The sequence below is a fragment of the Borostomias antarcticus genome (genome assembly GCF_949987555.1).
Source record: "Borostomias antarcticus genome assembly, chromosome: 10".
In the NCBI taxonomy this organism is placed as follows: Eukaryota; Metazoa; Chordata; class Actinopteri; order Stomiiformes; family Stomiidae; genus Borostomias; species Borostomias antarcticus.
In genome coordinates this window covers 8,482,735-8,509,717 of record NC_140243.1, presented here as the reverse complement: position 1 = coordinate 8,509,717, position 26,983 = coordinate 8,482,735, and the positions used below count along the sequence as shown (strand labels likewise).

Genomic DNA, 26,983 nt, shown 5'->3' with positions numbered 1-26,983 from the left:
CCTAAGTGGAAGTGAAACAGTTGTCCCATGGGACCTTATTTCGGAAAAAATATGCGGGAGTGGACGGCGAGAAACAAATAATTTCTTGATCCCGTTTGAATTGTGTCATGACCATACACATATGATGTTTATCAATTTAAAATATAATTTTGCAAGTCAAGAAAGTCACATTTTGTCATATGTAGAGTCTAAGGGTTAGAACTATTGAAATATGACCATGACTAGGTATACTGTATGATTATACCGCGGTTATCACAAATATGAAGGAATATGGATTTAATACATTAAATCAACTCGTATGGGGCACCACCCTGTTCTGTACAGGGAAACAGATAACCTTTATCAATAATCTAATTTATCAGGAGGAGGTCTTGACTAAATCAAGTGACGTAAAGATCATGTGATGATGCTAGGATGTGATCAAAGGTTAATAATATTTATTGAAGTTATACTAATCAATTATTAAAATAATATGAAAACACAATTCAATAATAGATTACTAGAAAAAGAGTAGAAAAACAAATGTGGCAATATGAAAAAGCAGAAATGAAAAGAATGATGTCATAGATTATCACAGCCTATCCTAAATCCTCTAAGCTTAAACAACACTTGGCATCACACCACATCAAAAGAGAATGCTGGATGGCAACCTTACGGATAGTGTGCTTGAAAGCGAGGTGTCCGGAGGTGTTGTCGGCTCGACGAAGGGAAGAGGCACGTGACTGATGGTCGGTCACTCAGCTTGATGCAGGGAGTCGGACGCCCTGGCTCTTGCGTCGAGAGTTCGGACTTGCCGCTCAGACTTAGAGTACAGAGTTCAACTTCAGCGCTGTTTGGTGTACAACCAACTGAAATGGTTCAGAATTTAAAAGGTGCAAATGTCTCCTTCAAAACCTCTGCTCTTTCCAGAGGTGGATCGTTTGAAGAGTTTGTGGAAGAGTTTGCCTGGTCCCTACTTAAAAAGGGCAGGACATTTAGGTGTGTCCTGTTTGCATAGACAGCACCAATTGGTCACTCACACAGAGTGACCCCCACTCCCATCATAAAAGAGGAGCCAAGATTCTCTTAGGAGTCTTGAATCATCAAATATCCCTGTTATGGTTTCACCATAACACTACATTTCTCCAACATGCATAATCAACTGATTCATGACTTTAGCTTCAGATTGATACCAAACATTGTTAGGTTGATTTAGCAGCATAGAACCAGTTATTTACAACACACAGTAACACTTAGTTAAAAAAAAATTGCCTTTATTTAACTAGGAAAAAGTCCCATTGAGATTAAAAATCTCTTTTTCAGGAGAGACCTGGCCAAGATAGGCAGCAGTGCAATCCAAACAGAGTTACAGACGGAAATATACAACAGAAACACAAATACAATGCTTCAATGCCCATATTTTATTCCTAGGGCTTGTTCTCATGGTGGTTGCATCACATAGTTGGGAGAAAGTAATTGCACTTTATTAAAGTAACAAGACAAAAAATGCTTATACTCCATTGTTTAACTGAGTCTCTGTTGGGCCCATGTTGCCTGAGGAATGTTGTGCCATGGATATATTAGAGGGGGGCAAAGAGAGGAGGACCATAGTGAGGAGAGAAAGAGTTAATGGTTTGCCCAATCCCATTTCACAGAACCAGTCCTTGCTAAAAGGGTTTTGTCAGGTTTACTGTGACTCTGACAGGAAACAGTCTAAACAAAATGCATTCCACATTACCTCCCATTGATTAGTCATTGGTCACTGCTGCAGCTGGCGATGACGTTGTCACCCCCCCTGCCCAAGCCGTTCCATAGGTCCTCTTCCCCAGCCCAGAATATTTAGTAGTTGGAGATAGCATGATAAGATCTGTAGCTGTCCCAAATGCCATCTGCTACTCATACTCTGGTGCTAAAATCCATCTCCATCATTGAGCGTTATCCCACTGTTCACACAGTTGTTGTCCACACAGGTGTCAATGATTTACGCTCTTCCAAGAAATCAATTGAGACCCAAAGGGGCTATAGTCATCTGGCCCAGCTCATTGAAGACTTGGGAAAATATTGTCTTTTCTCGGGCCTAGTCCCCCTCATCTGTTCTGGCTCGGAGAGGTTTAGTCGTATTTATCAACTGGACCAATGGCTGGGCTACGGCTACGTTAGCCATTTTGACTCTTTTTGGAGTCCCTGTTCAAATACGACCTCCTTCATCCCAACCAAAGGGGCATTAAAGTCCTGGCCTCTAATTTGTCTTGCCATCTAGCTAGTCATGCATATTAACATCTTCCCTCCGCTAGCGCCAGCATCTCTCCACACATGTATTAGAGATATGCAGGTAAGAAAGGTAAAATCCCATGTGGTCTCTAAGACAAACTTCAAACATTTTAATAATGATGCCTTTCTAATTGATATTTCTAATAGTAATCTGGATGACATTTATGAAATCTTGGATGTAGATCATGCTTTGGAGTTTTTTTATACTTTCCTATCAACATGCTCCAATTAAGAAAACTAGGATAAAAAATAGGATCACCCCCTGATTTTCCTCTGAATTAGGTGCATTACTCAATGAGAGGAGCTATGCATGGTCAAAAGCTAGGAGGTCAGGCAGCTCTGCTCTCTGGGCAGCTTTTCGCCAGCTAAGGAACAAGTGCACCTTGTTAATACGGAAAGCCCAATCAGATTATTATATTGATTCTAGTACCTCTTCCCAGGTGAATACAGCTAAATTCTTGAAGGCAGTAAATTCAATTAAGACATTTTGCAAAGGCAGGCCATCTATTTGAAAAGCTTCATACTGTGTCTCCTCTTAAAGTTGTCAATCGTATATCGTAATGGTCAAGTATCAGAGTTCTCCCTTTGGCCCCTCTCCTCTACCTCCATTCTAGATGCTCTGTAGGTATTGAGCCCAAGTGTTCCATTGGGGAAGATAAGCTGGACCCATTCCTTCTAAAATTACCTGCCCCCTTTATTGTAGATTATATTACTCATATATTTAAGTTATCTATTGAAACAGGCACTTTCCCTCCATTTGGAAAAAGGCACATGTACTTCCTTTACATAAAGGTGGAGACAAATTGAATGTAAACAACTACAGACCTATTGTTTCTAGAGTTTCCTTTATAGAAACAAGACAAGTTTCCCATTTCACTGTAGGAAAAGGATTGTGGAAGCAGTTTTCATATCAGTTTTAGATTACGGTGAAACTATTTATAGGATTGCTAGTCCTTCAATGTTGAAGGCTCTGGACACAGTCTATCACTCTGCTCTGAGATTCATCACAGGTCTTAGTTATGGTACCCACCACTGTGCACTTTATGACAAGGCAGGTTTGGCCTCCTTGTCAGAGAGGTGTGACAAACCCTGGTCCCTTTTTATTTTCAAATCCCTTACTGGATTTGATCATGTCATCCTTATTCAAATGGAGCACAAACTCTTATGCCACTCGATCTGGTGATTTTCTGATGTTTAAAGGGCCTAGGGCCAACACTGAGCTTGGGAGATTAGCCTTCTCTGTCAGTGCTCCCTCTACATGGAACGACTTGCAGAGGTCACTTAAGTACAGTGCTCAGCCCTCACTAGGGCAGTTCAGGTCCCAACTGTCCAGCAACTCTGGCTCTGTTTGTAGCTGTAGGTGACATCACAAATGAGGGCTTGGTCACCCTCAATGTATTTTCCGAGCCTAAATAAAGGTTATGAATGAGTGAATTGGGTAGGGAAGAGCAGGATGTCCCAGCCCTGCCAGATATTTACCAGGCATCACCAACATTCCAGTTAGTGAGATGGTCTCACAATATGGTCTGTAGAATATTTGTCATGTCCATAATCTGCTACACATGAAACTGTAAAGCAGTTAGTCTGGCCACTTTGAGAGCCGCAGCTATGCAAAAGGAGAGTTAATCAGTTCTGTAAGAGCTGGCATGCAAGATTTACTTTACAAGGTTTTGGTGAGTGTAAACGAGTGTAATGTCAGCTAGCTTATATGAACTAACTTGCGAGTTGACAGAGATGAGTAAAATGTATGTTTTAAATTTGTGATGTCATATCACAAATTTGTGATGTCATATGTGATGTCATGCCACAGTTCAAATGGGATCAAGAAATTATTTGTCTCTGGCCATATAGACTACCGTCCATAATGGGTCCCTTGGGGGGGGGGGGGTACTGCTTTCACTTAGACACACTACAGTATGGCTGTCGGTTAGGGGTGTCGTGATTGTCAAATCCACATTTCGATTTGAATTTTCAATTTTAAGGTCACTTCTCAATTCAACTTTTGATTTTATGAAAAAAAAAACAGCACTGACCTTTTTGCCATTGACTGTCTTTGTAAAGATGATCCAAAAAAGGTCCCCACCATATGATAACAGAGGTCACCACACAGAGAATGTTAAAGGGCCCTCTCTTCTCCTTTTTTCCCCTCTCTCTTTTCCACTCCTCACCCCCTCTCCTCCCCTCTCTTCTCCTGTGCTCTGCTCTCTTTTCTCCTCTCCTCACCTCTCCACTCTTATCACCTCTCCTCTTATCCCCTCTCTCTCCACTCCTTTCCTCTCTTCCCCTCCTCTCCTCATCTCTCCACTCTCCTCTCTTTTCCTCTCCTCTCCTTGCTCGTCTCTTCTCATGTCCTCTCCTGGAAGGGCTGCAGAATATGTGTGTTGCAGGAATCCTCTCACAGTCTGTCACCTGGCTTTACCAGTAACTCCGTACGTCACTGTGTAGTGACAGCCCTCTCATGTGCTGTCCTGTTAGCTGTCTTACTTTCTCAATAGCTGTGAAGTCATGCTATATTCAGCTTGTATACTGGCTTTGCAATGAATTATAAATACCACTGCTTGGTATGTTTTCCTCAGCCCTCAACTGTTTTCTGCTTTATTTAGATATGACAACTGTAATAGTGACAATCTTTTGTTGATACAGTCTTGTTACTAGAGAAGTTAAAGTGTTAAGAGGAGCCTAATCTCAGGTTATCTTGACTGAGCGTCGGCAGCGAACATACTGTCCTATCACCAGACGCTATAGTGTCAGTCACACTAGTGGCTTTCCGCGGTTCCCTGTCTTGTGTGAACTGTATGTTCCCTCTCACGGTGTGTGCGGTCAGTTAGTGGAGGATGGCCTGTGCTCTCCGCATAGCCCTGAATCATTCTGAGCCTTAATGAAAGGCCACTGCGATAATGTCTCAATGATGCAGAGGGGGAGATCAATGGTTTCTATAAGCTAAAGCTCTGTCTCTTTTTCTCTCATTCTCTCTGTCTCTCACTGTACAGTAGAACTATTATAATATGTTTAATAGGCTGCAAATGTGGCTCTGTCTGAGGTTTACCATGGATGACCATCTACAGTAGTCCTACTGTATATGGTCTTACCCAAGTGCTACTGTGCCATTCCATTGACTAGAGCAGATACCAGTTCAAGTGAAGTGCTGCCCTGACCCTTTTTGGCTGAGTGAGTGAGTTCAGCTCAGTATCCGGTAATGCACGACATACATGTTGTAGATAGTGTTTTGACAGCAACATTTGTATGTGTCATTTAACCCAGTTATAAATTAGGCCATGAGAGTGGAAAATGAGCCAAATGAAATATTAAAGTGAGATTCACTCAAGCTGCAACGGTAGAGGCAGAAAGCTGAGTTTCTTAACCTCCCAGAGGAGACTGCACTTCACCTCTCTAACCCCCCCCCCCCCCCCCCGGTTCTGTTCAATAGATGTCGTAATTAGTTGGCCGTGATTGATAACATAATTGATCGGATCTGATAGAGTAGGTAATTGATATGTTTGATTAAACTGTAATGTTCCTGTTGAGTGCCACCTGGATTTATGATTATTCTTTCCCCTACTTGTCAGATGTGCCATTATAAACATGGATGTTTGGAAGATTGCCTGGCTGAATGCTGAGATAAGGAGGGATGTGCTGGAGCTGGTTTGTAATGGACATGTGGCATGGCATCACCACAGATGCTCCCGCATTGATAGATCCAGCGGATATGGCATACTCTTTGCTAAACAAGACCCCCCCACACACACACTCCCCCTGCTCACTCCGCTCAGAGACGGAGGCCAATGCAAATTGCATCCGCTGATAGCTTCTTTTTTTTTTGCTTCTTCTCTCTGCTCTTCCTGAAGTGTCTTAAAAAACACCCTGGATTTGTGTATGAGGAAAATAAATGGGTTTCTGCTGTACTGGGGCTCAGGTCATTGATTGAAAAGAATAACGTAAATATTACACTTTCAGATTTATGATTTTGAAATGTCTTGAGGAGTTTCTCATTTTAAATCCTCTAAATCCACGTTTGGACTCAGAGAAATCTGTCACATTTAATCACCATCACTTTTATTGAAAAACTTCACTTGTACAAAATGGTTCCCTGTGTTCTTCAACACATCCGATGTCTCCTTTCAGAGAGCAACACAAGCGCTCTGTAGCAGATGACAGTTTGTTCAACCATAGCTAGCTTCTGGTGAAAACGGTTGCCTTGGTAACCGTCATCAGTCTCAGTCGGCGCCTCAGGATCTTTGCGGCGCCAACGCAGGTGGCGGGCAAAGTTGAGGAGACCCTTATGACGGTGTTGCACGGAGACGTCATGGCCCTAGGAAGTCTCGAGACTAAGAATCCTCACCCGGTCATTCTAGCGGCGATTCCAAAAAAACACAAACAAGAGATGAATGAGGCTGACAGAATTTATGTGTCTGGTTCCTGATTAGCAAAATAATCCTTACCCTGTATGACTAGCTGTGACAGAACTTGATAGAGGGTGGCTGAACTGAGAACTGTAAAGCTGAACTGCCTCTCCCTCTCCCTCTCCCTCTCTCTCTCTCTCTCTCTCTCTCTCTCTTCAGAGAGATGGATGCACAGAGGTGTCGACGGCGTGCTTTCAAACAGCCCGAGTCACACAAGGTAGCGGCCTCGGCCCTGTGTGGGCGAGCTGCAGAAAGCTTGTCGTCAAGGAGATGAGATATATTAATATATTTCTCACTTCGTTTGCTCGCTCCCTTCCTTATTTTTAGCCTGAAAGCTGTGCTGGCTCCCTGTACTTTTCCAATCAGAGGTTATTTTTTGTTTAATGTCAATTGAGCATGTGTATGTCGTTAAGTGCTCTTCGATGAGAAATACAGGCATTTCTGTCCATGTGCAGAGGCACTATCACAGGTGCATTCTAGGAGCTGTCGACATCGGAGTTTGACTATTTGGACTGGCAGGCCCGGCTCTGTATTCTACACCAGCTCTGCTCAGCAGCGGTGTAGCAGAAAAAGTATTTCTTTAGTCACTATATCCATCATATGCTAAAAAGACAGCCATCTTGGCATATTTACACCATCCACATCTCGCCCGAGGGAGGTAGTACCCTTCAAGACTCATAGAGTAGATGTTTTTACAGACAGTCTTACAGATTTATATATTGTAGAGAGGGCCAGTCAATATGTCAGCTCCAGGAACACGACACAGAGCCTCCGGGTCCAGCCCCCCTGGAATGCTGGAGGAACTCAGCCTGAAATATCATCTATAGCCGTCCATGACAACGGCATCATACGGGGGCTTTGTGAGCTGGTCGGCACCTTCATGGTCGTGAAACCGCATCCACCCACCATGTCAGTCAGGGCTGGAACAGTAGGCTATGTGTAGGATATGACTGTTGCAGAGGAGGAATAGAATTACCCATCGTCCTCAACATTCAGGTATAAGATCACTGTCAGGAAGGCAGTTAGCTTAGCCTGACACCCAGACTGAACTGCCATTTCTTTTCATTACTTCATTATTCAATCTGAACAGGCTCCCATTGCAGCCACATTGCAGCAATCAGTTCATCCCCTAACCAATCATGTCGCACAGTTTAATTTGTCATCACATTCGAAGGATGCTGATTGGCCTGGTTGGAATTCCACTGGACAAGAGCCTTTCCAGACCTTAAATCGTATTTCGAAAATTCTGATTCAGGGGGTGAAGCCGGGCTACAGTTAGCTGTCCTTTATTAGAGAAACATTGAAGTTATTCAAATCTTGACGGAAGTCACGGAACAATTCTATGACGCGATTTGCAACTTTATACAGTACGTGTATAAACTGTCTTCAAACTCATTTCTTCTCAAGCATAGTCAACTGTGACCATGTATGTCCCTCAATAGCCAATGGATGGTTCTGGAACCTCTTGTGCACTTGGAAACCTATTGTGCACAGCTCAGTGCTATTCCTGTATCCCCAGCTGACGTCCTGGTGTTAAGTTGACGTTAATGATGTTTGACTGGCACACGGTAAGCATTTCTGGGTACGGAATGTGAGATCTCTGAGTTGACAATGACACCACAATCTCCTCCTCCCACTGGGTCTCATCTATCTACCGCTGCTAAGAACAAATCTATCTCTCTGTCTCTGGAGCTCTGTATCGCTCTGTAGCACTCTTTCTCTCTATCTCTATCTCTCTATAGCTCTCCTTCTCTCTCTAGCTATCTCTCTGTATCTCTCGGTCTCTCTATTTCTCTCTCTCTATTTCTCTGTAGCTTCCTTTCCCTCTCTTTATCCCTGTAGCTCTTTTTCTCTCTGTTGCTCAATCTCTCTCTCTCTCTCTCTCTCTCTGTAGCTCTCCATCTCTCTCTCTCTCTCTGGCTCTTCGTCTCTATCTCTTTCTTTCTCTCTCTCTCTTTCTTTCTCTCTCTCTCTGTAGCTTTCTTTCTCTCTGTGTGTGACACTCTAAGGTTGTCTCTGACTCTGAAAAAACTTTCGCTCTACATTACTTATGGTTTCATTTCACATTTCCACTTAACTGTAGACTGATTTCTTCCTGTTGTGTTTTCATTTCCTGTATATAATTGACATGGACATTTCTTTACTGGCTCTACAGTACATCATTTGTATACACCTTTGTGTAGGTATGTGTTCTTTGGATAGCTTTACTATAGAAATAAAATACCCCTGCCCTAGCTTTCACAATTTGCTGCCTTTTAAACTAACAGTTTGAATTGAATCTCAGGTGAAATGAAGTTGGGACTGCCCTTTGGTTCCAAATCGAATACTGCTGTAGAGATTGGAGAGGAATGAATATTTCAGGGCTGCGATTTTGTTCTTTGGGGTGATGTTGCTTTGAATAATTGAGTCTCTATGTCATGTCAACACTGGTGAACAGGTAAAGACACTGTGTTCCCTGGAACGTCTGAAAGGATTTTCTACAGTGTTTTCATCAGAGATATTTCTGTGCCATCACTGGCCTGTTGGGGTTATCTAATATGTGCCTGGCAGTGTACAACAGCATACCATGAGAGGTTGTTAGGTGATTAGAGGTATGAGGCTTGGGTTTAGCTCCAGAAGATACAATAGCAACATGTTCTCTGTTATTTTAGCGGAATTATTTCAGTATTACTACACGGGTATCATAGCCAATCAAGGGCTAATTATGAAATGGAATACAGATGTATAATTATGAGGATTCATAATTTAATTTATTTGGTGTGTTTAGTCCAATGTAGTCAGAGAGAGAGAGAGTCCACAGATGGACTCCATCTCCAAAGCAAAGCAAATGATACAGACCAGCCACCCCGACAGACCAGCCAGCCAGTCAACTACGCAGTTAGCCAGCCAAACAGTCAGCCAGCATGGACAGACAGACCGACAGACAGACTATCCAGCCAGCCCAGCCCAGACAGACAGACATATCAGCCCAGACAGAAAGACAGACCTGCCCAGCCAGTCAGCCAGACTAGTCAGCCATGAGAGAGGCTGTAATGGGGAGGTTTAATGGCTCTCCCTGCAGGAGTAGGGAACACGCCATTTCAGCACCAGAGAGGAAGGTGAAAGCATCTCTCTGACTGGACTCGAAAAACAGCTCTGCCAAAACTCGTTACAGCCACAGGACCTGGGGTTTTGACTACACTCATTTCCTCTCAATACCTGGTGCTCAGCCTCCCTACCCTGAAGAGTGGACTCTCACCTCCACAGCACTGAGGAAGAGTCAGAGAAGAACATGCACCTTGGCTACTGCTCTTCAAGATGGTCTTTCATGAGTCTCCCATTTTGATCCTGTAATGATCCAGATATCTGTGGGTGTTTCAACTTGGGTCCAGAGAGTGTTTTCTTGTGTATCAAATGATCAGATGTGTTTTGTATATACTGTACTTCACGTCGATAAACACATCACAGATAAAAGTCACAATAAGAAATATGAAAAGATACACAGCGGCCCTTACGAACTTAAAGTGTGACTGCATACTTATGAATATGCTATTGTGTCAGTGCATCAAACCAGATGTATGACTGTGATGCCTAAAGAGTTTGTTTATTTCATGAGTCCTTGCTTATTTATTAAAGTCTATTTCAGGCATAGCCGTTTGAGTTATTAGTCAGCAGAAGGAAGTCAAATGGTCGAGTGGTCCATTAAAAGTGCTCCGCCTTGTTGGCTTCACCTGTGGAACCGGTCTTGTATTGGGAATGTTTCCTGAATTATTCACTGACTGATTTCACTGTTCAGGTCCTGCTAGCGCTATGACTTATGGTCCAGAGGAGTAATCTGTCCTTCAGGCTTGTAGACATGACTATGTCATTATCATTTCACACACCAACTTCAACCTTTCAGAAGAAATTACATCATGGCTAGGACCCGATGAAAAATACCACAAGAGCACGGCGAATGGTTGTCAGGCTTCCTGAACATGCCCTGTGTCCTCAGCTTTAGGCATGCTTCTACACTGACAATAAATTGAAGAACTGAAGACCTTTAGAAATACTTTTTTTCTGCCCTAAATGGAGTCGGTTAGAGAATGTCTGCTCTACAGTTTGCCCTACTATAGCTTTCAGTACTTCTACTTCGACCTTACTTCTTTTTAAAGATCCTAATTATGCCTGGATCTCTGCACTGCAGACCCGGAGGCACATATTTCTAGACGAGGTCTACACAGGTTAAACTATGTTAACAGATGGTTCTCATCTTAGAGAACAAGATCGGTCACCATTGGTCCCAGTGATCAGGCAGTCAGCGATGCACACAAACGGGGATACATCCAATCTCAAAGTCATATGCTTTCTCTATGTGAAGATTTGTGTAGATTTTGGTATCACTGCGTTGTGTTCTCGCTTCGTAAATGCATCGCTTTGGCCTGCTGTTGCTGTCCTTTTTCCACTTAGAGGATTCAATTTGCAGCGTTTTGGCATGGCGGGGGGAAGTGGTCAGCCATCCAGACTGAAACATAGTATTGATGCGGTTGCAGTAATGGAAATCTATTGTCTGAGGGAGGGCTCGTGCCGGGCTGCTGCTCAGAATGGCTGAAGAATGTTTGTCTCCATGAAACAGGTCTTGAGAAATGGCTGCCCAGGGCAAGCTGCTTACAATCAAGAGTTGTCTGACAATCTATAAATATCCCCCTGACAACAGAAAATCTAGCCACGGCGTAAAACGGTGGATTTCTAACTTTGACCTTGGAAGCCTGCTCCCCCTGTCAGCAAAGCAGCCCCTGAACTAAACATGCTTGTGACTACAGTATAGTGAGCCCTAAGACATCTGAGTTATAAAAATGCTTGCATATAGAATATTTATTGTGGAATGCCTCCAGCTTGCAAAGCGCAACATACTTTGTAATTGTTCCATTCATTTCCCTGGAGTAAACAAAATATGTGTAGAAAAAAACCCTTTGTGACACAGCCCATGATCATGTGTAGAGTCTGATTCAGATTTTAACTCTGATATGCAAATATACAACTTGATACTGTATGATGGCTGTATTGTATGTGACCTCAACACCTTCTTCTTGTTACTCCCACAGGACTACACACTGACCATGTACTTCCAGCAGTACTGGAGGGACAAGAGGCTGGCCTACGCGGGGATCCCCCTCAATCTGACCCTGGACAACCGGGTGGCAGACCAGCTGTGGGTCCCCGACACCTACTTCCTCAACGATAAGAAGTCCTTTGTCCACGGCGTGACGGTGAAGAACCGCATGATCCGCCTGCACCCGGACGGCACCGTTCTGTATGGTCTGAGGTGAGGTTCTGTACGGTCTGAGGTGAGGTTCTGTACGGTCTGAGGTGGGGTCCTGTACGGTCCGAGGTGAGGTTCTGTACGGTCTGAGGTGGGGTTCTGTACGGTCTGAGGTGAGGTTCTGTACAGTCTGAGGTGAGGTTCTGTATGGTCTGAGGTGAGGTTCTGTACGGTCTGAGGTGAGGTGAGGTACGGTCTGAGGTGGGTTTCTGTAGGGTCTGAGGTGAGGTTCTGTACGGTCTGAGGTGAGGTTCTGTACGGTCTGAGGTGGGGTTCTGTACGGTCTGAGGTGAGGTGAGGTACGGTCTGAGGTGGGGTTCTGTACGGTCTGAGGTGGGGTTCTGTATGGTCTGAGGTGAGGTTCTGTACGGTCTGAGGTGAGGTTCTGTATGGTCTGAGGTGAGGTTCTGTATGGTCTGAGGTGAGGACCGCTCTTACGCCTCATCCTCTGCTCACCCGGACAGGGTTGACATAGTTGACAGGGTTGGGGGTTGACAAGGTTGACAGGGTTGACAGGGTTGGGGGTTGACAGGGTTGGGGGTTGACATGGTTGACAGGGTTGACAGGGTTGGGGGTTGGGGGTTGACAGGGTTGACAGGGTTGGGGGTTGACAGGGTTGGGGGTTGACATGGTTGACAGGGTTGACAGGGTTGGGGGTTGACAGGGTTGACAGGGTTGGGGGTTGACAGGGTTGACAGGGTTGGGGGTTGACAGGGTTGACAGGGTTGGGGGTTGACAGGGTTGACAGGGTTGGGGGTTGACAGGGTTGACAGGATGGATGGGTTGGGGGTTGATTGCATTTCAGTCCATCTGTGAATTTGTTTCCTGTACTTTATTGACTGGTTTAATCTACTATAACGTATTTGCTCCTTTTGTGGGATTTTGTTTTGAATTGTTATGTAGAGTGCTAGTAGACTGAGCTCCTAAAACAAAGCTGTAGAGAATTTAATCTGAAATGGGAATTCCAAAAGTGGAGTTAGAGACATTTTGAATTATTGTGCATAAAATTGATGAGAAGATGCTTTTTATATCAGTAGATGTTTTGAATTGATGCAATTGACCCCAGCCCTGCATCCAGCCCCCAGATCTCTTTTCATTCACAGGCTGGACCCCAACCCTTGAATCTCTCTAACCAAATCAAGCCAACCAAATTCCATTTACTCCTCAATCTTAAACCTGATCTACATGATTGTCGATAAGCTCTCAAAGAATCTCTCATGCATAAATGTAATACTGTATACTGGTGTAACGGCCTGCCTGTTACTGCTATCACACAGAAGGAACATGTCAGTGCATTGTAATATGAAGATTAATTCATTAACAAACAGCAATCAGTACATTATGTACCAACAGAGCTCTTTTTACAAACTAGGAAGAGAGAGAGAGAGAGAGAGAGAGAGAGGGAGCTATGAAGGCCAGGATCTTAGTAATCGATTGCATAAGAGTGTTTTATTTGCTTGTCTGTTATGAATCCATTAATGGAGAAACACTCACGAGTTTATGGTAATGTGCCGGAGCTCTCTCCCACATCTATTAAGCCCTGGAAATAAAGCTGGGAGTTTCTCTGGAACTGAGGGAGATCTGGAAGACTCACTCACTCAAGAATCACTTTGACAGAGAACGTACAGTTGTCAGTCACTCTTTCAAAGAAAATCATTCACATGCATAAAGGCAGATAGGATGTCCCTAGAATTTGCAGTTATATTGTTGAACTGGTCCATCCATACAGTAGGTGCTCTACTGTATCAGGTCTTGGTTTCTACCCTTCAGTATTGAGTGTGGTACTTCATTGAAACAGTCGAGAGTGAACCAGGAAGAAAGAGGTATATGGTCAGGAATGCCAGTGGGCCTCTCTAGGCTGTAGTCTCTCTGAGACTAACCACAGCTGCAGTCTGCCCAGGAGATCAATAAATCTCCAGAGTAAAATTGGTTTAAGTTCATGTTTGAGGTAGTCGTTTACACAGAACTTTAGGCTCCAATGGCCAAGTTTGTTTTGACTGCAAATTTGTTTTGATTGCCTGTTTGACTGCATGTTTACTTCCTGTTTGACTGTCTGTTTTACTGCCTTTTTATCTGCTTGTTGACTTCCTGTCTGACTGCCTGTTTAATGTCCTGTCTGTCTGCTTGTTTGATTTCCTGTTTGACTGCTGGTTTGACTTCCTGTTTAGCTACCTTTTTTACTACCTGTTTGACTTCCTGTTTGACTGCCTGTTTGACTGCCTGTTCATGTAGGTCTATCTGCGGGTCCACAGTAGTACACAGGACATGCCTACTACATGACACACCCACTACTACCAACGCCGGTCTTATTAGACTTCCAGTTTTGGAAGAAAACTCTTGGAATTTGGATTTGAACCAGACCAGGTCCAGCCTGGCTTATGTGCATGGCTGGCTTGTTTCTGTTCAGGACTGGTAGGACGGAATCTAGTCATGCCACTGAAATAGCTGTGAATTGAAATTACATGAAATAATGTCTGATAAATTAAGATAGGTCTTGTCGCCCGGGCACATCAGTTCCAATGCTTCCAATGCTAATCCAGCACAATAAGAGCGGGATAGCCAGTTAGCTCATGAGCTCACAACAACTAGCAGCAGATTCCATAACATTAATTGGGGTTATAATAAGGGTTGGGATAGGATCTGACCTATAAGGCAAGGGGTAAAGGTTGGAGTACATGTGGATGTTTGGGGTATAGTCCCATAAAGTCATCCCCACCGGGGCTTGAACCCCGTTCTCTCCGGTCTCCCAGGTGGGAGTCCAATGCTCTGACATCTACTCTACTTGTGCAGTGGAGATTGTTGGGTTGATTTTGGTGTCCCTCTTGATTTTGGTGTGCTGGGACTACTGCCTCTTGTGGTGCCAACAGAGAGATGCAGGCCAACATTGTCGGGAGGGAGGGAGGGAGTGATAACCTGACAAACGCTATACTAGCTGCTAGGGATGCGCATCGAAAACCGGTTCTTGTTGAGAACCGGTTCCCAGTGAATCGATTCCTTGGAATCGTTAGCCAAAATCCTTAACGATTCCACTATCGATTCCTGTCGTTGCTGCGCATGCGCGATGACGTCGCACGCACAATGCCTTGTTTTGTTTTATTAGACCGCAGTAGAAGAGGCCAGCAACATGTTGTCTAGACATAAATGTTCGAAAGTGTGGTTACATTTCACGCGGCAAGATGACAACACGGCCATTTGCAATGCTTGCAAAAAACGTATATCATCAAAGGGGGGAAATACTACAAATATGCAAAAACATTTGGCCACACAGCATGCTATAACTTTGCAGGAATGTCCCGTTTTTGATGCGCTCCGGAGTGACGACAGCAGCGCAGCGTTAGTGTAGTCGAAGGTAAACTCCTCCAGAGTCCCTGTCTATTGTGTTAGTGCCATTTGTTTAATTGTGTAAACCAGCTTTCACTATATGAATAATCTCAATTTCCATCCATGTAATTTAGATGATGACGTTCAGAGTCAGGCTCGTGGTAGTTGGTCTGGGTCAGAGGCTACATCTTGTAGAAGTACAGTAGTAGAATTGTTAATTCTCCATACAGTTGATGGTTGCAGACCTACTCAGTTCCATTTGGATTGTATTTGTTGCCAGTTGCCGCTGCTAGTTTTATTTTCGTCAGCTCAGCTCATATACCCTTTTTAAATGGAAGGAGCATTGTAATTTCTACTAGTAACATGTTAGACTGTTATTGGATTTAGAAATTAAACAGAATAATTCATGTTTTATTTATCTTTTTCTATAGAAAAAATACTGATTTGTTTATGTCAGTTTTATTTTTAGTTCAAGGTGAATATACCTAAAAAACAGCACTGTAATTGGCATGTTCAAAGTATATATAAAAGAAAATTAATGTTAATAAACCTGTTTGTACTCTTTTGCCCAATGAGAATCGATAAGAGAATCGATCAGGAATCGCATCGATAAGCAGAATGGAAAATGGAATCGGAATCGCTAAAATCTTATCAATATCCATCCCTACTAGCTGCGCGACTGGCCAGCCATGCACAAAAACATAGTAACCAGATTACAGAACATGCTGTGCTGTCATTTCTGTCCTTTCAGTTAGGAAACTAACATATGAACCCTGTGTCCATTTCTAACAGCAACAGAGGGACTCACTGCCTCACACGGACCCACTGTCTATTGTCTCAGAGTACTTCCGGCAGTTAACACTCGCCGTCTTCATATTAATCAAGGAAGTTATCTCGGGGGGAAGGGGGGGATGCTGTCGTAGTGTGTCATGTAGCAAGTGGGTGTGTAGTATAGTCTGCGAGTCCACAGATAGATCCTTCTCGCTTGACTGACGGTTTGACTCATTGTTTTCCTACCTTTTTGACTTCCTGTTCGACTGCCTGTTTGACTGCTTGACTTCGGCCCAATCCCAAACCAGCCCCTACCCACTCCCACTACGCCACCGAGTGTCCCTCCAAATTAAGTGTCACTCGCAGCCGTGGAGGGCACTCTCAATCGAGGGGGAGGGTATATAAATGAAAAGCCAAATGTGGGACGGACTCCCCACTCCACCGGAAACCGACCGGGACAGGGCCGACACCATGGCATGTTTAGGTGATTTATGGGAAAATAATACAAATATAATATTTATATATAATTTATAATACAAATATAAATCACTATAATTAAATCCATGTATGATGAGAAATGGTCAAAAATCCAAACGGAAATATGTTTTTGCAAATGAACTCTAACTAAATGAATACTATAACACTGTCCCGAGACAAATACATAAATCAATTAATAACTTACTCCCATGCCTCTTTGGCAGCATTCCTTCTTTTGTGAAGAGGCATTTGCATATCGCAGCCTAATGGAATGGAATATATGATGTAGGCTACATTTGGGCTACATTTGACGTAGACCTAGGCCTATTTAGATTTATTTTATGTCGGCTATGAATACAGGCTTTTAAGAGTTTGCTACAAGTCAAGTGATATAGGGATAAAGTGATATTCTCCTATTTTTGGTTGCCTTTTGACACCACATTCTGCGATTTTGTTTGAGGCAGTGAAATCAGTGTGAGAAAATAATGTTTGAGTGCTGTAAAATAATCTAAAATAATTGACAGTGTAGGAAGACGGAACGTTAGGCTATTTATATGCGGTTTCCTGCGGCATCTCTTTGGCACGTGCACTTCCTGCTTGGGCTATCGGGAGCTTGCACCGATGCAGGCTTGCTATTTAAGGGGCTGACAGCCCACTCGCACTCCAAGCGCACTGCGCGCTAATTGGTTTGGGACGGCCCTTAACATGGCGAAGCTCGGCGTGAACGCGCAAACGGAGGGGGAGTGGATAGGGCGAGAGCTTAGGGGGTGGTTTGAGATTGGGCCTCACTCTTCCTTCTTCTATGACTTCCTGTTTACTTCCTGTTTGGTCCAGGATCACAACAACAGCAGCCTGCATGATGGACCTGAGGAGATACCCGCTGGACGAACAGAACTGCACCCTGGAAATAGAGAGCTGTGAGTGCTACAATATAGACGCTACCTCAAAGAGAGGGAACAGAGAGAGAAACTTAAGAGCAGACCTGGGTCAAATAGTTTAATTTTCAAATACTGTATGTGGGGTGCACTTGATTTACCTCACACAGTGCAAATCAGAAGCAAATCAAAAGCACCTTAATTAGAACCTTAATGTTCAGGACTGTTGTGTTCATTAAGAGATTTTAGCTTCTGACCATTATGTCCAGAAATATGGTGGGTTTATGTGTCTGGACCACACTTAATCAGTCTTTATGACTAGTTTGTCTCCTTCGGAGCTTAATGCATCTCTCCCCATAAACCAGTTGAAAGTCATGGATCCCATGAGCATGGCATTTGTTGGCCTGCCTGCCAATGAGACAGGGCACACCGTCAGATATCAGACATGGACACCGCCTCTGTGATTCACAAGGCTTAATCACACTCTGTTATTACATCCACAAATGTCACTTAGCATAAATGCAAATGACAATACATTACTCATAACAGAAGCAAAACAACAGTGTTAGCTCTTTACTGTAGCTGGTTCCCTAATGCTCCTCTGTGAAAATAGGCTTGAAAAGAGGTTCTGTTCCCTCACTTGAGAAAAGGTCAGACATAGTTACTGTATAATTAGCTATGTTCAGCATGTTGTAAAGCAAAAAAAAAATGGAGCAGGGGTGACAGTATCAGTGGAGCGTGACTTTTGGCTGTTTCTCTGGGGTGCAGATGGTTACACGACGGACGATATAGAGTTCTACTGGAAGGGGGGAGAGAATGCAGTTACCGGCGTGACGCGCATTGAGCTGCCCCAGTTCTCCATAGTGAACTACAAGCTGGTCTCCAGGAACGTGGTCTTCTCCACAGGTGAGGAACCCTCAAGACCATCAATAACAGAAGCACTGATGAATGTATTACTAGTGTATGTTTTTTTGTTGACAGGGTTCACTGTAGAATGGGGTTTCATATGATCTCTGTTAAATCACCAATTAGGAAGATAGTCCTTTCATCGGAGATGAGGAACAATACAGGTTTTCATTCCTTCTGCCCGAAACGACAGTAGAAATGTTATTTCTAACATATTCATATTCCAGTGTTTGGGCTGCAGGCACTCAGATTAATGACTGCAGGCACTCAGATGAACTTTAGTGAAATGTGTTGTGAAAGCCTGTATTGTTTTGGGGTCCTGTAGTCGTCCTATACACTGCCTATGTTCAAGCACTTATTTCAAAGGCCGCCTAATTACGGGCTTTGGATCATGCTCTGGCCTCTCTCACCACAACACTAGAACACAAGAATACTGGAACACTACAACACTAGAATACTGGAACACTACAACACTAGAACACTTGAATACTGAAACACTACCACACTAGAATACTGGAAGACTACAACACTAGAACACAAGAATACTGGAACACTACAACGCTAGAATACTGGAACACTACAACACTAGAACACTTGAATACTGGAATACTACCACACTAGAATACTGGAAGACTACAACACTAGAACACTTGAATACTGGAACACTACAACACTAGAATACTGGAACACTACAACACTAGAACACTTGAATAGTGGAAGACTACAACACTGGAATACTGGGACACTACAACACTAGAACACTTGAATACTGGAGCACTACAACACTAGAATACTCGAACACTACAACCTTGGAATACTGGAACACTATAACACTAGAATACTGGAACACTACAACACAGGGGGCGGCTGTAGCTCAGTTGGTAGAGCGGGTCGTTCAATGATCGAAGGGTCAGCGGTTCGAATCCCAGCTCCGACTGTCCACATGTCGAAGTGTCCTTGAGCAAGACACCTAACCCCAAATTGCTCCCAATGAGCAGGTTAGCACCTTGCATGGCAGCTACCGCCATTGGTGTGTGAATGTATGTGTGAATGGGTGAATGAGAGGCCATTGTAAAGCGCTTTGAGTGCCGCTAAGGTGGAAAAGCGCTATATAAGTGCAGTCCATTTACCATTTACATTTACTGGTATACTAGAACACTAGAACGCTTGCATACTGGAACACTACAACACTAGAACACTTCAATACTGGAACACGACTAGAATCATAATGGAGAGACAGCAGTTGCCCCTCTCGGCTCTCGAAAAAGATAGAAAGAGAGAGGGGAAACGCTGCACTTGATACAGGACATCATATATTCATGAAGTAGCATAGGCCCACAGCATAAATTACAGTATTCCCTTCTAATTCTCCAACACTCACAGAGGCACCACTGTAATGATTACTCCCACTCTCTGAATCAATGGCATGCAGAATGGTTTGTTGTCGTGTTGTACGCATATTTCGAGATCAGGCGGCTGACAGATTGTAAACAAACCTTTATGAGATCTATTATATTTCTGGTATGGAAGTCTGAAGAGTGTTATGCTGACCCCTCGAGTATAAGTTTACCAATTTCCAATTGGGACCACGCCTACTTGTTGTCATGGTGATAAAGACCATCCACACGGCCATTGCCATAGAAACCAAATTCAAATTTAAAAAAACGTAAGATATCCCCTGCAGCGTTGGCCATTGAAATAAAAGCCGCTCTTCCTCCGCCTTGCTCTGTCGCAGGTGCCTACCCACGACTGTCCCTGAGCTTCAAGCTGAAGAGGAACATTGGCTACTTCATCCTGCAGACCTACATGCCCTCCATCCTGATCACCATCCTGTCCTGGGTCTCCTTCTGGATCAACTACGACGCCTCCGCTGCCAGAGTGGCGTTAGGTACGCTACAGCCTCCTCCCGGAAGCCCACCCGCCAGTCTGCCCAACGCTCCCCTGGGACAGCAGAAAGCTCATGTGTGGGAGCGTATGTCCACGAGACACTAGTGTGTGTGAAGTTCCCCCCCCCCCTCCCCCCCCTCAATGATAGGGAGAGAGTTGGGAGAGCCTTCCCAGGAAGGCATTCCTCAGGAGGACGGACACACACAGACACGCACACACACACACACAGGCCTCTGACTCACTTGCCGCTCTGCAAGGCCACCCGCACCAGAGTTCCCAGAGACACGGAGATCAATGCCGTTAAAACGCAATTACATTTAAGCCTCCAAATTCAATCAGCGGAGAAGCTGTTCTTCAACCCCTAGCGCGCCACTCTTGTGATCAGTCAGTGCAGGCATCCTCTCTCTGTATCGGCCCCTTATGAAGGCAGCGTTCTAGGGTTCTGTTACAGGTTTTTGTCCGCTGTTTCACATTTTCCGGGGGCGCAGGGGTATGATGGTGAAGGGAATCGAGGGACGGTGCAATGGTGTTCTATTGATGGTTAGCAGCATACTGTACTGCTTTCAAATACGTAAAAAACAACAACAACAAGTCAGTGATATTCTCAACAATAAAAACTCTTCAGTCCCACAGAGGCACGCTATATAGCCTGGAAACACAGGGGGTGTTTTGGGTTTGGTTGGGTAACACCAGTCCTCTGAAGGATTTTGGTCCTCCCTTGCGGTTTTCTGTGTTGTGGAGAAATCGATGCCATGCGCTCCTGTCCTCTCCACACCCCCACACATGCAACACTTTGGGTTTATGTAACCCATAATAGACCAAAATAGCCTGTGCATGGGGGGATGCTGTATTTAAGGTTGAGAGGGTAGAAACAGTGTGTACTAATGTGACCTGATGCATTATTTACAAATATTATAAAGAGACATTTGTGATATAATGAAGATATAATGGAGTACCTACAGTACTACCTAATCATTTACATGCTGTATGTGGAGCATACAATATATGGTGGCCAGATGGTGACCAGTCTCTCTTGGTTTTAGGGTGTTGTTGTCCTATGCTAAAGAAATGTAGGCTAGCCAAAAACTGGCAGCCTCAACATTATTAAAGATGTGAAATTACCAGATCAAAGACGGCACCGTTAGATAGGTACTGTAGAGTAACAGCCGAATATTCTGAATGGGTCTATTCACCTACTGTATATACACCCAGGAAGTCCCTGGAGAGGGCTTCACTGAAGTATGAACGGTAGAACATATCTTAAATGAGAACTGGAGAACTGAACCAGTTGCTAGATAGTGCCTTAGCAGCAAAATAGGCTATGGCAGCTACAGTAATATACATGGCCTCTCCTCATAACGATATAGGCTATTATAGCTACAGTCATCTACACAGCCTCTCCTCATAGCGATATAGGATATGACAGTTACAATCATCTACATGGCCTGTCCACATAACGATATAGGGGAACTCCTCTGGGAGTATGGTTATATTAGATTGGAGCCCACCCACCTCTTTAATACTAGACCGATTGCTTTTTAATTAGGGACGGAATTAATGAGACACTCATGTGTTTTTATTTTTTTTAATTGGCACAAGCTTGACATGCAAGTGAATCTTGTATTCCCCTGGTGTTGTCTCTACAAAGCACCTTCCTCTCCCAAGGGGATACACCACATAGAGAGCATTTATATGATCTTGTGATAGCACTGAGGAATGTGAAGAAGTATTGCCCCCCCCCGCCCCCCCCCCCGCCCCCCCCCCCGCCCCCCCCCCCCCCACCAAAAAAAAAAAAGAGATTATTATCATTTAAAATGTTGATGGGTCCGGAATGGATGTTGTGTTTATCTCTGTTAGAGATGTCCGAGGTTCGGTTCGCACCTCTAACAAGGCTCACGAGCCAATAGTACAACGTTGGTACCATGCGGGACATGTACGTATGTCTGTGTCAGTGATCAGGAGTTGTAATACTTATTTTTATGATTAATTTACTTAAAAATGCTATCTATAGCACCTATAAGAGAAACTCTTACTGTCTAAGCTCTTATAACACGAGATTCATAATAAAACCACAACAAAATAGTTTGTCTTGAAATGATCGTCTTCTAAGTGGGGCTGATGACAGCGCCCCGTCGATCCCGCCCCCTGTAAGAGAGCCCTAACCTCCAGCTGGGATATTTATTCATCATGAAAAATGTGTTAATTAGAAAAGTGTCAGTGGATGACTGTTTCAGAGTCTCTTTAATGTCAGGCTGGTAGTTAAAGGCGATGTGACTTTTATAGCACATGAGCCTGGGAGAGGTGTTCTATTTCAGGGTGATTTTCCCAGAGTACACCAGTTATGGTCCAGGGGTATGTGCTGTGTGTGATTAGAGTTATATTGATGTTTTGGTGATGAGCTGTAAACTCCACTTGGAAAGTATATAGCCTATAGCTTTTCATGCATTGCTGTCCTGTTAAAGATACTAGCATGAGCATGTATACTGCTCCTCTCTATTCGATTTGTGTGTGTGTTGTGGTCTCTCCTTACCCCTGCAGTGTGCTGTCACTGACGTGTATGTTTCCCTTTCTGCAGGGATCACCACGGTGCTGACCATGACCACCATCAACACCCATCTGAGAGAGACGCTCCCCAAGATCCCCTACGTCAAGGCCATCGACATGTACCTGATGGGCTGCTTCGTGTTCGTGTTCCTGGCCCTGCTGGAGTACGCCTTCGTCAACTACATCTTCTTCGGCAGAGGCCCTCAGATGCAGAAGAAGCTGGCGGAGAAGGCAGAGAAGGCCAACAACGACCGGGTGAAATTTGACTGCAACAGGGTAAGTACCCCCCCCACCCACCCCCATCATCTCCTACAACACAAGCAAACTACAGTATTCATGAGACCTGTTTCAGAACAGATGCAGACGAGGGCATTCATTTTAACTCTTGGCCATGTTCTCGAGTTCAACTCTTGGCCATGTTCTCAGCTCCCAGACTCACTCTGGTTGAGAGGGATCATCAGACCGCAGCCGTAAGGAGAGCGGAGCCTCTATAATTGGATAATACTGCAGTGGGTCTAACACCACATACCATGTAGTATTATAGATGAGAATACTAATGATTCCACACAGTAAAATGGTTTCCAAGCATCGCGGGGGTGACAGTTCAGTACTGAGTTCCCCTAATCATCTCACCTTTCTCAATCAGAGGAGGCGTCAGATGGATGAACTTCATTCAGATGAACACAGCGGATTCTCTCAAAACAGTGTAAAATGTCTCTTTTCATTCCCCTAGGAATACTCAACATAGTTTTAGGCTGAGGGGTTAGTACAGTAGAAATGGCGAGCTGTTTTCCCTTCAGCCCCCCCCCCCCATCCTGTCCCAGGAAAGGCTACTGGATGTACTCTACTGTATGCCTACTGTAAGAACAGGATGTCGGTCTGGCCTCGCCCGCAGAGGCCGTGTCACCCCCCCTCATGTGCACAGCGGTACCTACCTACCAATGTCTGAGCCCGGAAGAAGACGCCCTCTCTTTGTGTTTTTATCCCGGCTGCTATAGTCTGTTCTGGAGCGAGCCAATTGCAAGGCAGCGTCCGTTAAACATTCCAATCAGGTACAGGGGCATCGTCACTCACTCGGGGTGAGTGTGGATCACTGCCATGTCATGTCACATTTGTGAAGCCTCCCTTGGAAACTTTGCCACCGCTCAAAGTTTTAACCCCCCCTCCCCCCCCACCTCCCCCATCAAACAATGACACAGGACACATCTCGATCCAGAATTCATCTATTTGTCTCTCGACCCTGACCATGAACAATATTAATATCGGCTCTTGTACTCAGTCTCTACTGTCCTCCCTCGCCTGTACTCTCTTTTCTTCTTCTTTTCCTCCCTCGCCTGTACTCTCTCTTCTTCTTCTCCTCCCTCACCTCTCACTCACTTCACACGTGTTTGTGGCTTTCCGACCATGCCTCTCTGTGAACGTGCTCCCCTGAACGCAGCGCTGATGCGCCATGTTCCCGACTGCTGTGTGCTCCGCCCCCACCCATCTCAAACAGTGCCTCAGATCATTACTGTGTTGGAACCATAATCACTACATATTGCTGTTGAAATGCTATGTTGAATTATTTATTAGTACAGAGAATTAGAGGTAAGAGTAAATAAACAATGAACGGAGGCAGGTAGGTCCTGCGGGAAATTACCTCAGCATGTCAGTGTGTTTTCTCCAACATCTGTTACAGTATTACTACAGTATATAAACCAAGCAGGAGGGGTTCATGTCCTGAACATTTTCTGTTAGAGTGAACTGTGACACAGTGTTAAATTTGCCACACATCATGATAATGGATTGGATTTGTTGCAATTTAATCTATAATTTCAGTTTTTTGTGTCTATTTTACTATAGAATACTATAGTAACTATTTTACTATTATTGTAGTATTTCCATAATGTGAGCGATATCGTTAGGTCCCCATATCAATAACTAGATTGACTCCATCATCAATGTGCATGTGCCCTCTGTCCCATGTCTGGCTTTCTATCCAGCCATTAACCTGTAACGTGGTGGCAGATTTACTTGGAACCTGTCAGGGCTTCAGCAGCCATGACGTAGAGATGGGATGTCATTCGATCCAACCTCGGGACTAGACTAATTGTGAGAGGTGATTTAGTTTTGGGGGAAAGCCGTTTCTGAAGGCCACACCACGGCATGCAGAGCTTTACAATCTGCCAGGCCCCGGGAGAGGATTCCGGCCTGATATATGCTGTATGTGTCCATCCTAACTCAGCAGAACAAACATAGCCGCGTCTCTAACCCAGTCCCTCTTCTCCCCCGCCATCCTCCCTTCCGGGCTAGGTGGACGCTCAGGGGAACATCCTGCTGACCACCCTGGAGATCCACAACGAGGTGGCGAGCAACGAGATCACCACCAGCGTGAGCGAGATGCGGAAGTCCTCCTCCATGGCGTTTGACCACTCGGGGGTGCAGTACCGGCGGCACAGCGGGGCGCCGCGCGAGGCGGGCCGCGCCACCATGGACCGCAACGCCACGCTGAAGAAGACGCGCCTGCGTAGGCGGTCCTCGCAGTTAAAAATCAAAATCCCCGATCTGACGGACGTGAACTCCATTGATAGATGGTCGAGGATAATATTCCCCTCCGCCTTCTCCCTCTTCAACCTCATCTATTGGCTCTACTACGTGAACTAAGCAACCGTTCAGGATTTTCACCTGAATTTTAACCTTTTTCTTTTTGACGTTTTTGAAAGATAAAACACCACTTTCTGTATCGAAGAGTAAGTACTGTAATACCACAATATACCCAGTGAACATTTGTTTTTATATCCGTTGAGTGCATACTTTCGCACAGAACAATATGCACTAATGCGTGTGTGCTCGTCGGCCTACATTAATTAAGCACATGAACAAAGACGTTGAACCACACAAATCGAACATGTATTTTGGGTAAGAACTTGCCCTCTGATTATTGAGTGGTCCTGGGACTTCTTGATTTAAAGCCCACTTCTTGAATGAAAACCCACCTGAAGAACTTTAGTCTGGTGATAAATGGTAAGGGATGTCATACAGACAGCATTATTTACAATGCTTTATGCCAACTGTCGTACTGTAATCATTGTGAATGTGGCCAGTATCATAATAGACAATTCAGAATGGAATTGAACATGCAATACTCAAGGCTTTGGGTTTCAACATCTCTAATTTAAATGTTTCCGTGTCATGTCACATACCATGATATACTTTATATTGTCAGAATAATTGTCATATTGTCATACGTTTGCACATGATCCAACAGTCAATTCTATTCTGTATATTAATGTGTTGAAAAGCTTTTGGTATACAAATCCATTTGCCTTAGGGTTGATGTGATGCTGTACACCACAAACTATTCACTTATTTATTTGAAGTGCTTCAGTGCTGAACATGTAACCTTGTTCCGTTGTTCGCTTGACATTTCAGGCTATTAAAGGATGTCAAGAATCAGCAGTAATCTCACCAACAGACGTTGGTGTCATGGTTTCCACACTCCTCTTCATGCACACACCCTGGAGTTAACCCATCCACACAGCTCATTATTATCATTATACTAAACATTAATCCTATTTTTGGTCATTCACAAATTTTCTGAAACAATATATCAGTTTACAGTTCATCTTATTATTAAGATCATTCAACTCAAATGATTCTGTCTCTGTTCTTGGTGGAAGTGTGGTTGTCACGGTGACAGGCAGGCTATTGCTTTACGCCCATCAGCAAACATTTTACTAAATTTAGTAGCCTATTGGTTTTTCTGCAAAAATGTATGGTTTTAAGACAATGTTCTTTTTATGTGGCTTGTTTACATAAAGAGACAATTACCTTTTATGAAAATGTGTATAAAGTAGCTAGACAACACAACTCAGGTTTGGAATGATGATGTTTCTAGTCAAGATGATTGATTTCTCATCGGTATGCTCACACCTGTTACATTCCTGAACACAAGGCCACGTCATCACCAATCTTTCCTCAGTCCAGTGCTGACTGCATGGTATATTTTAGTTGTGAGCGAGTATGCCGACTACTAGCATACTGTCAGTTTTCTATCTGTCGACTGTCAGTTTTCAGATTCTGAAATACCTGCATAACGTCATTCTCTGACGATGAGACATACATAATGTAAAATACATAATCTCCACCCTGACATGCTTCTGCACTCTCCATAAGGCTCTCTGTACTGTGTGCTGTCAATAATGTTACACTAGAAGGTTGCGTCACTGTTTTGTTTTTGTCGGTCGTTGCTCAACATGACTGATTGATCATTACTTCTTGTGTATGTTGTA

General features: G+C 44.1%; 1 protein-coding gene across 2 annotated transcripts in view; it reads left to right on the top strand.

Annotated features, from left to right (window-relative positions):
• The window catches only part of gabrb3 (gamma-aminobutyric acid type A receptor subunit beta3), a gene marked incomplete at both ends in the record, with an annotated part of 55,790 nt that extends 30,435 nt beyond the window's left edge, over positions 1 to 25,355 (top strand). For both annotated transcript variants that reach the window (XM_084444856.1, XM_084444857.1), the window contains 6 exons: positions 11,714 to 11,934; positions 17,335 to 17,417; positions 18,144 to 18,281; positions 20,017 to 20,169; positions 22,744 to 22,988; positions 25,005 to 25,355. In XM_084444856.1, coding sequence (XP_084300982.1) covers positions 11,714 to 11,934; positions 17,335 to 17,417; positions 18,144 to 18,281; positions 20,017 to 20,169; positions 22,744 to 22,988; positions 25,005 to 25,355 — 1,191 coding nt within the window. The remainder of the gene's footprint in view (positions 1 to 11,713; positions 11,935 to 17,334; positions 17,418 to 18,143; positions 18,282 to 20,016; positions 20,170 to 22,743; positions 22,989 to 25,004) is intronic.
• Positions 25,356 to 26,983: the final 1,628 nt, after the last annotated feature.